The sequence below is a fragment of the Salvelinus fontinalis genome, chromosome 14 (assembly GCF_029448725.1).
Source record: "Salvelinus fontinalis isolate EN_2023a chromosome 14, ASM2944872v1, whole genome shotgun sequence".
NCBI lineage: Eukaryota > Metazoa > Chordata > Actinopteri > Salmoniformes > Salmonidae > Salvelinus > Salvelinus fontinalis.
Window position 1 is genome coordinate 38,983,054 of NC_074678.1, and position 11,828 is coordinate 38,994,881.

At 41.6% G+C, this 11,828-nt stretch overlaps 1 protein-coding gene across 1 annotated transcript; it reads left to right on the plus strand.

Moving 5' to 3' along the window:
* The first annotated feature begins 632 nt into the window (after nucleotides 1-632).
* LOC129869326 (alanine aminotransferase 2-like) lies at nucleotides 633-11,487 on the plus strand. Its single transcript, XM_055943667.1, has 11 exons — nucleotides 633-639; nucleotides 3,768-3,880; nucleotides 4,048-4,156; nucleotides 4,324-4,457; nucleotides 4,662-4,905; nucleotides 5,576-5,655; nucleotides 7,301-7,437; nucleotides 7,667-7,841; nucleotides 8,013-8,168; nucleotides 8,398-8,510; nucleotides 10,723-11,487. Exons 1-11 carry the CDS (start codon nucleotides 633-635, stop codon nucleotides 10,820-10,822), a joined length of 1,368 nt encoding a protein of 455 aa, XP_055799642.1. The 3' UTR covers nucleotides 10,823-11,487.
* Nucleotides 11,488-11,828: the final 341 nt, after the last annotated feature.

Below are 11,828 nucleotides of genomic sequence, written 5' to 3' on the forward strand. Positions count from 1 at the left end.
GGAATATTTTGTCTGTAAAATGTATTATACAATAAATGGTCGGTGGAAATGCCTTTATGAGCAAATATTGATATAATAACCATCATACTGAATTAAACTTGGAGTCACGCGATATGTTGTGTGGTCCTCCCACTACGACTCAGGAAAGCATGCAGTTTATTAGGCTAGAGATTAAATAAGTTATGATGAACTTCACAGGGTGGTGAAAGTGCAAGGTGATGAGCTTGATGTTCCTTTACAATAAATATCAAGGGTCTTATTCTGGTGATGATTTGTTGTAGTTTGACAAATGAAAAGAATCTTGCTCTTATCCATACAAAATCTCATGTAGACTAGCCAACCCGCACTGTATCTGCGAGCTGTTGGCTAGAGCACACATGCCAAGAAGAGTGGGCACATTGGCTATTTAAAAATTTAGGACTAGGCCCCTTTTTTCCCAATTTCCGCCTGAATCACGTGCCCGAAGTAAACTGCCTGTTGCTTAGGCCCTGAAGCCAGGATATGCATATAATTGGTACCATTGGAAAGAAAACACTTTGAACTTTGTATTAATGTTAAAATAATGTAGAAGAATATAACAATATATGGTAAGAAAAACCAACCAGAATTTGTTTTGAGACCATCCTCTTAAAATGGCAAGTATGAGGTAATTTAGAAAATTATTGGATGGAAAAATATTTTGATGTGGGGCACTGTCGTCAAACAATTGCATGGCATGCTTTCGCTGTAATAGCTACTGTAAATCGGACAGTGCCGTTAGATTAACAAGAATTTAAGCTTTCAGTTGTTATAAGACACTTATATACAGTTGAAGTTGGAAGTTTACAGACACTTAGGTTGGAGTCATTAACTTGTTTTTCAACAACTCCACAAATTTCTTGTTAACAAACTATAGTTTTGGCAAGTTGGTTAGGACATCTACTTTGTGCATGACACAAGTAATTTTTCCAACAATTGTTTACAGACAGATTATTTCACTTAATTCACTATCACAATTCCAGTGGGTCAGAAGTTTACATACACTAAGTTGACTGTGCCTTTAAACATTTTGGAAAATTCCATAAAATGATGTCATGGCTTCAGAAGGTTCTGATAGACTAATTGACATAATTTGAGTCAATTGGAGGTGTACCTGTGGAATTATTTCAAGGCCTACCTTCAAACTCGGTGCCTCTTTGCTTGACATCATGGGAAAAGTAAAAGAAATCAGCCAAGACATCAGAAAAAAAATTGTAGACCTCCACAAGTCTGATTCATCCTTGGGAGCAATTTCCAAATGGCTGAAGGCACCACGTTCATCTGTACAAACAATGGTACGCAAGTATAAACACCATGGGACCTCGCAGCCATCATACCGCTCAGGAAGGAGATGCGTTCTCTCTCCTAGAGATGAACATACTTTTGTGAGGTGCAAATCAATTCCAGAACAGCAAAGGACCTTGTGAAGATGCTGGAGGAAACCGGTACAAAAGTGTCTATATCCACAGTAAAATGAGGCCTACATCGACATAACCTGAAAGGCCACTCAGCAAGGAAGAAGCCACTGCTCCAAAACCACCATTAAAAAAAGGCAGACTATGGTTTGCAAACTGCACATGGGGACAAAGATTGTACTTTTTGGAGAAATGTCCTCTGGTCTGATGAAACAACAACAGAACTGTTTGGCCATAATGACCATTATGTTTTGAGGAAAAAGGTGGAGGCTTGCAAGCCGAAGAACAACATCCCAACTGTGAAGCACGGGGGTGGCAGCATCATGTTGTGGGACTGCTTTGCAGCAGGAGGGACTGGTGCACTTCACAACATAGATGGCATTATGAGGAAGGACAATTATGTGGATATATTGAAGCAACATCTCAAGACATCAGTCAGGAAGTTAAAGCTTGGTCGCAAATGGGTCTTCCAAATGGACATTGACCCCAAGCATACTTCCAAAGTTGTGGCAAAATGGCTTAAGGACAACAAAGTCAAGGTATTGGAGTGGCCATCACAAAGCCCTGACCTGAATCCTATAGGTAATTTGTGGGCAGAACTGAAAAAGCGTGTGCGAGCAAGGAGGCTTACAAACCGGACTCAGTTACACCAGCTCTGTCAGGATGAATGGGCCACAATTCACCCAACTTATTGTGGGAAGCTTGTGGAAGGCTAGCTGAAATGTTTGACCCAAGTTAAACAATTTTAAAGCCATCGTGCATACATTTATTTTGTCCACCACACCAAATGCGATTGCGACACGCAGGTCAAAATATCAAAATTAACTCTGAACCAATTACACTAATTTGGGGACAGGTCGAAAAGCATTAAATATTTATGGCAATTTAGCTAACTAGCTTGCTTTTGCTAGCTAATTTGTCCTGGGATATAAACATTGAGTTATTTTACGTGAAATGCACAAGGTCCTCTACTCCGACAATTAATCCACACAAAACCGTCAACCGAATCGTTTCTAGTCATCTCTTCCTTCCAGGCTTTTTCTTCTCTTGACTTTATATTGCAATTGGCAACTTTCATAAATTAGGTGCATTACAGCCACTGACCTTGTTCGTCTTTCAGTCACCCATGTGGGTATAACCAATGAGGAGATGTCACGTGGGTACCTGCTTCTATAAACCAATGAGGAGATGGGAGAGGCAGGACTTGCAATGCAATCTGCGTCACAAATAGAACTGACTTCTATTTTAGCCCTTGGCAACGCAGACACGCGTGAGCAGTGTTGGTGCAATAATTGAATAATATAGATTCCAACATTTATTTTTCAATGCTCACACACGCGGCGCGAGCAGTGTAGTCAGCCTGTAACTGACTTAAGACAGGGAATTTTTCCTAGGATTAAATGTCAGGAATTGTGAAACTGAGCTTAAATGTATTTGGCTAAGGCGTATGTAAACTTCCAACTTCAACTTCATATGTGTGTGTTTTAATATCCACCATTTTTATGATTGATTATTTGATTTGCGCGCCCTCCAGTTCCACTGGAAGTTTCCCGCTAGCAGTTTTTGTGACAACCATCAGAGTTGAAATGTGATTGAAACCCATTAACACTTTTTTTCATTACATGGGAATTTAACCAAAATTTTTTTTTTGTGCACTGTCATCACGCGCATATTTATTTTCTTGAGGAATATTTGTTTTAGGCATGTTTTCTGCAATTCACATTTTGCCATGGTGAGGAGAGAAAATGTTGCTATTGTACTGTATAACACATCATGCAATTCATTTTGTCATAGGGAAGAGAACCAACTTGCAGTTTTCTAACCATTTTGAAATGACTTATGTCATATTAATGACATCTTGAGATGAGAGAGAATATTAAGTCAAACTGAACAGTAAGTTGAGACCCCAACTGAGTTTTGTTGGGGGCTCCCTAGCAGCCAGGGGCCCTAGGCGATTGCTATTGTTGCTTATGCCTGGGTCCGGCCCTGCGCACACAATTTTATTCAGGTTATCAAACCAGGATGTGGGTTTTAATTTCTGTTAAATGTTAGCTTTCTCCAAAATGATTAAACTGCATATAATGTGTTGAAGGATAGATTTAGTCATGTCATACTGATGCACCAATGTAATGATCACGCTGTTTAATCTACTTCTTGATATGCCACGTGTCAAATGGATGGATTATCTTGGCAAAGGAAAAATGCTCACAAACAGGGATGTAAAGAAATTTGTGCCCAATTTGAGAAGCGTTTTGTGCGTATGGACATTTCAGCCCATGAAACATGGGATCAACCCATTACATGTTGCGTTTATTTTTGTTGCATGTAGATAAGTCCCCTTTCTGTCTTCTCTACAGGGAGAGCAGAAACCATTCAAGGAAGTTATTGACATTAGCTCAGGTGATTCACACAGGACCGGGATAAAACCAATCTCCTTTGTGCGACAGGTGTGGTCTCTATCTTTCTGACTCACTCACTCCCTCATGCACACTCGCTCTTCTGCCCTCTCTTTCGCTCACTCATGCTCACTCTTTTCTGCTCTCGCTGTGGATCTGTCTATGACCAAGTATCTTGCAGTCTGTCTTCAGCTCTGTGTCTGTGTGCTGTCTGTCAGGTCCTGTCGGTCTGTCTGTACCCTGAACTCCTGCATGATGACACACTTCCTGGGGATGTCAGGCAGAGAGCCCAGAGGCTGCTGGGGGAGTGTGATGGGGGCAGTGTGGGTAAGTTGGTTGTTTATGCGTCATACTCTCATCTCATCACTTAGGCAGTGAATAGAGCAGTAGGCCTACTTATGGTATATTTGGTTTAAATTATGTTAAAGGGTATATTTGTTTTAGTGATTGATCTGGTTGGTTGATTGATTCATTAATTGTCTGTTTTGTAATAGGTTCATACACAGACTCCTGTGGGCTGCCTCATGTTCAGCGCAGCGTTGCAGAGTTCATCACTGGTCGAGACGGAGGAGTGCCTTCCTATCCCCGCAACATCTTCATCTCTGCTGGCTCACAGACAGCTCTGAAAGTAAGAATATAACAAGCCCAGATCTTCACACTAAACTTTACGACCATACCAACCAGATGTCTACTGTAGACTTCTATTTTCAATAGATATATTGTTAAGATTGTACAGCCTGCAGGTATAATGCACTATGATGCATAGTAAGATTTGTGATGAGCATTTATGACGCCCTTATAATTCCCCCTCCTCCACACGACCCTTCTACAGGTGATGGTAAAGCTGTTGGTGAGAGGGGAGGGTGTGTCCCAAACGGGTGTGTTGATCCCCCAGCCCTGCCCCCACACCCTGCCCATGCTGCTGGAGGAGGTAGGGGTTGTCCTGGTGCCCTACCAGCTGAGAGAGGAGCAGGGCTGGGCCCTGGAGCCGGGGGAGCTGCACCAAGCCCTCACCGCCTCTAGAGGGCACTGCAGGCCCAGAGCGCTCTACATCAGCAACCCTGGTAACCCCACTGGTCTGTAGTCAAGTTCGGATGTCATTGTGTGTAATGCTTTGAAATTGATTTTATTAAATTATAAGCTATTAAATTGACTTAGCCAAATAGTTTGAAGTTTAACAAAGTCTTGAGTCCATAGGTCTTTCTATAGATCACATTTTAATCGTAGCATGCAGGGCTCTAGCCTTTTGGGGGCCTTAAGTGAGATTTGGTTGACATCGGAGGGAAAATGTAAGTTAATTTCCTGTAGTTCACACATTTTGCTATGCGGCTTAGACATTTATGCAGTTTTAAAGCATGTTTTCTGCAGTTCTACAAATTTTGCTATGAGGCGGGGATAGGTTTTTGCAACTTTATAACTAATTTCATGCAATTCTACTCATTTTGCAATGGGGAAGATTTTTTTGTTGTTGTCGCTCTAAAGCTAATTTCCTGCAATTCTACACGTTTTGACATGACTTTTGCACTCTCATTCAGATATCATGGTTTAACAAAATAAATGGGGGTGAGTGTAAGTGGCCAGAGTCCCTAAGCAACCACTTATGCCACTTATGCCTCGAGCCGGCCCTGGTATTGTGTGATAGCTAGGTGTTTTCTTTGGCAACATGCCCATCAAAGTTTCCTGTGACATTTTATCTTTAAGATGATATTACCCGCTCACCAAACTGTCATTTTCCCTCCCTAACAGGTCATGTACAGAGCAGGAAATCTATAGAATGGGTGATTCAGTTTGCTGCAGAAGAGAAGCTCTTCCTATTGGTCAATGAGGTGATATTGATAATTATTGGAGATCAGGGGGTCATTTATAACCGTTGCGTAAATTGCACACTAAGTATCTGCATGCGCCATTTCTGAAAGGACTGCACAAGTACAAAAATATTGAATTATTAACTTGGTACAGACCATACATATGCATTTTTCCCCGTTTTTAATCAGACCTGTCCTGAAACTGTGGCTCGTTAACGAGCACTAAAATGCTGATCATTCACCTTTCATGGTAACAATAACGGCATTATTTGTTGTATACTTTGGAAGTATTCGAATTAGGCCGGTGTAGTTTTCTAAAGGCAATAGCAAACTTGATCAAATAGCCTACATTTATTTGGCGGTGATGGAAGAATGTTCAACTTTTTCAGTGACGCTTGCTGCAGGCCTAGGCTAACAGACAAAAAGTTTATGAAAGACAACCACAATTGCTGTTGACCTGTAAACAGACCATTTGCATTTAATAGGGCCTAATGTTATGCGTTTACTTTTTATCCAACTTATGCTGCAGTGGGCAAATCCTAAAACATTGTCTACTTATAGTGGCAGCCTACACACAGATCAACTGTCTGTTCACCTGTTAAATTCTACTGTATGTTATAAACCACGCTTCCTTTCTGATGCATAGAGCAACATACTTGAAATAATAGCGTATCTAATTGGCCCAATTAAATCAGAGATGTGCATGGTAATTTGTTGTAGGCTAAGGCTACTTCGGGAATATGAACCCATCATTGCCAGAAAAGGTGAATCATCTATTCTGCGATGGTTATGAAAATATGTATTATGTCTATAAATGCAATATTGTTTACTGGAGAAATGTGAAATGACAGTATTCAGACGTGATCTACCTTTAATAAACCGCACTCCGGATCAGATGGCATAGAGAAAAGTACTTGAAATAGCTTATCTATTTGCTACTGTGAAGGGGGTCCAATTAAAGAGAGATGGGACAAATATTATCCTTGTTGTAGGCCTGTGCTACCTCGTGAATTTGAAACCATCACAGAAAGGGTGAGGAATTTATTATGCAATGATCATGGAAATGAAATAAATAATAGCCTGGGAAATACAGTAGATGCCTTTTTTCTAATTATTTTAAAATGCAAATATAAACAAAATAGATTTTCTCTTCTCACTAACGGCAAATGATTGCATCTTGTTATTAACCTGTATATTGTTATGAATAAGTGTGTCCATCATAGGCTATCCCCCATTTTCACAAAATACCAATCTACTTGCCTGCTTTCAATGCGTTACTTCAACCCCTAGAAACTGTGTGTATGCATGGTATAAAGTTTGCGGGATGGTGAGCACATTGTCACATCAAGTTTCAAGTTTTATAAATGCCAGCTTTTGTGTGAACTGGCATAAACATGTTTTGGGGTCTTTTTTTGTATTTACACAGTTTATAAATGAGGTCCTGGGGGTTAGGCTGTGGGTGCAGGTTACACAGGGTGTCCAAATATCAGAACTACACTTTTGGTTTGGTAGTGCATGAAAATAACACCTGGTAGGTCTACTTTAGTTGCCTGAACACCTGTTACACATTAGGATGAGCAGTGGGAGAGAATTGGCTTTTCTCTATTTCACTGTCTCTCACTTTTCCAGCCTTCATCTCTTTACTTGTCCTTCCTGCTCTGTCTAGGTGTATCAGGACTGTGTGTATGGGGAGGGCAGGGAGTTTGTGTCCTATAAGAGGGTCCTGTTTGAAATGGGTCAGCAGTACTCTGAGATGGTAGAGCTGGCCTCCTTTCACTCCATATCCAATGGCATCATGGGAGAGTGAGTCTTGCAGTAGATCCACTTCATCCACATACTATAGTTGGCAATGTAAAAAAGTCACCAATGTCTGGAGATGATTTATTAAATGAAATACCAAAATGTCTACAAATTAAAGCAAAAGGCAAATGCTTAGCCTTAACTCTTCTGATGATTTATAATCATTGTAGCTTTTCTGCCCTGTTAAACTACTGGATGCCCTTTGCCTCCTGATCCCCCTGGCTGTGTATAGGTGTGGGCTGCGTGGGGGGTACATGGAGCTGGTGAATGTGGACCCAGCAGTGATGGTGTTTGCTGAGATCCTCCTGTGTACTGACATCAGTACCCCCGTCACAGGACAGATCGCCCTAGAAATAATGGTTAACCCTCCCAGACCTGGAGACCCCTCCCATAGCAAGTATACACAGGTACTTATGAGTAAGGAATTCCTGCATTAGTTACAGTAGTCTCCTATAATTCTTAGTCTCATATTAACTCAAATGTTAAAAAGGAGGTAATCATTACACAGGTTCAGTATTATATATTAGCTGTGTTAAGGTGTGATGTGTTAGTTACTGCTCTCTTTGTCTCCACCAAAGGAGATTCTGACCAATCGGATCACCCTGGCCCAGAATGCTCAGCGGGCTTGGGAGTTTCTGATTGGTCTTCCGGGGGTGAGCTGTCAGCCAGTGATGGGAGGTATTTTTATCTACCCCCGTCTGAGCCTTCCCCCTGAGGCAGTGGAACAGGCCAAGGTGGGCACACAGACTTCCACTGTACCCCTCTGTAGCACCAATACACTGCCGACCTACACCTGACAACAGTAAAACTAATATTGCAGTATTAACCTGCAGGTTGTCAAATTATGTTAGGTTAGCTGTCTTTTATCAAGTGTCACATTCGTCTTACAGTGATTGGTTACAGGTAGTAGTCTTCATCTACCTTTTTTCTTTTTTTTTTCTCCTCTCCGCTCCCTCTCTGTAGTCTGACGGACTGGAGGCAGACGTGCTATACAGTCAGAGCCTACTCGATGAGGAGGGTGTGTGTGTGGGAGCAGGGTGTGAGCATGGGCGGAGAGAGGACAAATACCACATCAGGTAATTGTGAGTGTGTGCAGGGGCACATGCCCTCTCAGATTTGTTTTGTTAAACAATAGTGCTCAGCATAAGCAGCATGGCCCCCACAGCATTCTATAGCAATACGCCGTCACATCTGGTTTGAACTTAGTGGGACTATCATTTGTTTTTCAACGGGACAATGACCCAACATAGCTCCAGGTTGTGTAAGCCATAAAATGGACTTGGTCTTTTACCAAATAGGGCTATCTTCTGTATACCACCCCTACCTCGTCACAACACAACTGATTGGCTCAGCATATATATTCAAGCATGTTTATCCCATCTCAATTGGGTTGAGGCCAGATCATCTGATGCAGCATTCATTCACTCTCCTTGGTCAAATAGCCTTTACACAGCCTGGTGTGTTGGGTCATTGTCCTGTTGAAAAATAAATGATAGTCCCACTAAGGTCAAACCAGGTGGGATGGCGTATCGCTGCAGAATTCTGTGATAGCCATTCTGCTTAAGTGTGCCTTGAATTATAAATAAATCACTGAAAGTGTCACAAGCAAAGCACCATCACACCTCCATGCTTTACAGTAGAAAACATACATGCAGAGATCATCCGTTCACCTACTCTGCATCTCACAACACAGCGGTTGGATCCAAAAATACCAAATTTGGACTCAGATTTTCACTGGTCTAATGTTCATTGCTCATGTTTCTTGGCCCAAGCAAGTCTCGTCTTATTGCTGTCCTTTAGTAGTGGTTTCTTTGCAGCAATTCAACCATGAAGGCCTGAGTCAAGCAGTGCCCTCTGAACACTGTAGCATATATTTGGGCTGAAATTTGAGGTGCAGTTAATACTAATGAACTTATCCTCTGCAGCAGAGGTAACTCTGGGTCTTCCTTTCCTGTGGCAGTCCTCATGAGAGACAGTTTCATAATAGCGCTTGATGGTTTTTGTGACTGCACTTTAAGAAACTTTCAAAGTTCTTAAATGTCCAGATTGACTGACCTTCATGTCTTAAAGTAATGATTGACTCATTTCTCTTTGCTTATTTGAGCAGATCTTGCCATAATATGGACTTGGTCTTTGACCAAATAGGGCTAGCTTCTGTATACCACCCCTACCTTGTCACAACACAAATGATTGGCTCAATCTGTAATGAACACGAGAGGAGACGGAGCTGGTTTCAAGTGCAGGGCGCAGCAGGTGTTTATTGCAAAGCACCACAGGAGGAGGCAGGTAGCTGGGTCCAGGGGCAGGCAGAAGGTCATACACAGGGGATCCAAAAGGGCAACAGTACAGGCAGGGGAAAGGCTAGTAACGTAGTCCGGGAGATCAGGCAATAGGTTGATAACGGGAAATCCAATAAAGTACAGGCAAAAGGCACCATTAGTTTTGCCTGGCTGCCTCACTATCATACACGGGAGTAAACACAGGAAAAAATAGCACTCCAAAAAGTGTCACATAACAAACAATACCTCAGTGATGCGGTGCAAAAAAAACTGAACTAAATAGTGTGTGATAATGACATACAGGTGTGTGAACGGGTGATTAGAATTCAAGTGATTGGGATCTGGAGAGTGAGCTGCGTTCAGGGGATCTATGTGTTTGAGAATGAGTTAGAAGGAGACGTTACACAATCAGTGTAGAAAATAGCAAAAATAAAGAAACCCTTGAATGAGTAGGTTTGTCCAAACTTTTGACTGGTACTGCATATTTCTCTCTCTAATACTACTTGCCACCTAGTAATTGTATGAAGTTGTCTTTAGCTAGCCCAAATAGGTTCCCAACCTCATAACTAGCTACAAAGACACTTGAGGCTATCAATAAAGTTAGGCAGCTTGTATAACTATCTAAATTGGCATTCCTGCTGGCAAGGTTGGTAGACTTTAGAAAAGCAAGCAATTTCAAAATGTACTGAATAAGACTCAGTCCTTTTATTCTTTACCCAGATTTTATGTTTTTAGTTTCTTTAAAACAAAATAATCACCAGTCAGGACAATACAGAGAGCTCAAGAGCTATGCTTAGATAATAAATAAATAAACCTATTTTTTACATATAATGATTGGCTCTAGATTGAAGGAAAAAAAACTGTTTCAGGTGTTTGTTTGAAAAACGCAAAATAATTTATGGACATGAGGGGCCTACAATTTGCCCTCAGATTTTTGTGGTGCATGACACCCCTGAGTATGTGAGATATTAGTAAATTAAAATGTTTGTTTGTGCGTCCTCCCTCCCAGACTGTGCGTGCTGACCCCCTCTGCCACTCTAGAGAAGGTCCTGGCACGCCTTGGCTCGTTCCACCTGCACTTCCTGGACGAGTTCTCCCAGCATGCTTAGGGACCGAGAGCTACAGTCTGCCACAGACATCTCCAGGACAGGGAACTGGATGTTCTGAACACATACTACTGGACATCTACCAAAGAGAGAAACGAAGGCCCTATTAATGATTGATCATGGGGAGCCTCTGAGTAAACATATGTAGTAGGTCTGGACTCTATTTTGCATAAAGTAAAAAATTGTCACACAGCTTAGTTCATTTTTTGATTTATGTTATTTTCACTGCATCAGGGATATCATACACAGATGTTTCTGCTTTACAGCCTTCAGTTTGTTGGTAGGTGCCTCTGAGTAGCAAAACGCAGGTTGGCGATTATTGTCATGAGTCTTGCCCTGAAGGTAGAACTGAGCGGTTTCCGCTAGCTGGGCCAGCTGCAAAGTCAAAATTGTCTATCACAAAATTATCTTTTTAATCTTAATTTAAGGATAGGGTTACGCATTAGTTAGCAGTGTGGGTTAGGTTTAACATCTGATTTTAGGACTTTGTGGCTGTGCCAGCTAGTGACTGCTGTGCCAGCCAGTGACTACTCTGCAGAGCTGATTCCAGGGCAAAACTCATGACAATAAATATTAACCTGCTAACAAAACAGTAACTGTAAGAACTAAATTCCTTGACATTTTGTGTTTGAGGTTCACATGCATGATATGCATGTATGGAAAATGGAAACAGCAATAAATTTCCAAAACAAAAGTGATGATTGTGTTCATATTAACAATGTTAAATATTAAATTCCGACTCTCCTGGCTTGATAGCGCTAGTCTGACACTGAGCTACAGACAATTAGCTCATATAAGGTCAGTCGCTGGTGTAGAAGCAGGTGGGGTCACACTTCCCAGGTTAGAAGGGCTGCCCCAAAGGACTGAGTGTAGAGGCAGGGCTGTGTGTGGAGGCAGCGCGTATGAGTTGACGGGAGCGTTAAAATACAACTTTTATTACTAGTCAAGTCAGTTAAGAACAAATTCTTATTTACGATGACAGCCTACCCCAGCCAAACACAGACGATGC

Bases quoted from the DNA above. Each gene is read 5' to 3' on its own strand.
- LOC129869326 (XM_055943667.1), top strand. The intron at 7,842-8,012 runs GTACTTATGAGT...TCTCCACCAAAG, and splicing joins CCCATAGCAAGTATACACAG to GAGATTCTGACCAATCGGAT. The intron at 8,169-8,397 runs GTGGGCACACAG...CCCTCTCTGTAG, and splicing joins AGGCAGTGGAACAGGCCAAG to TCTGACGGACTGGAGGCAGA.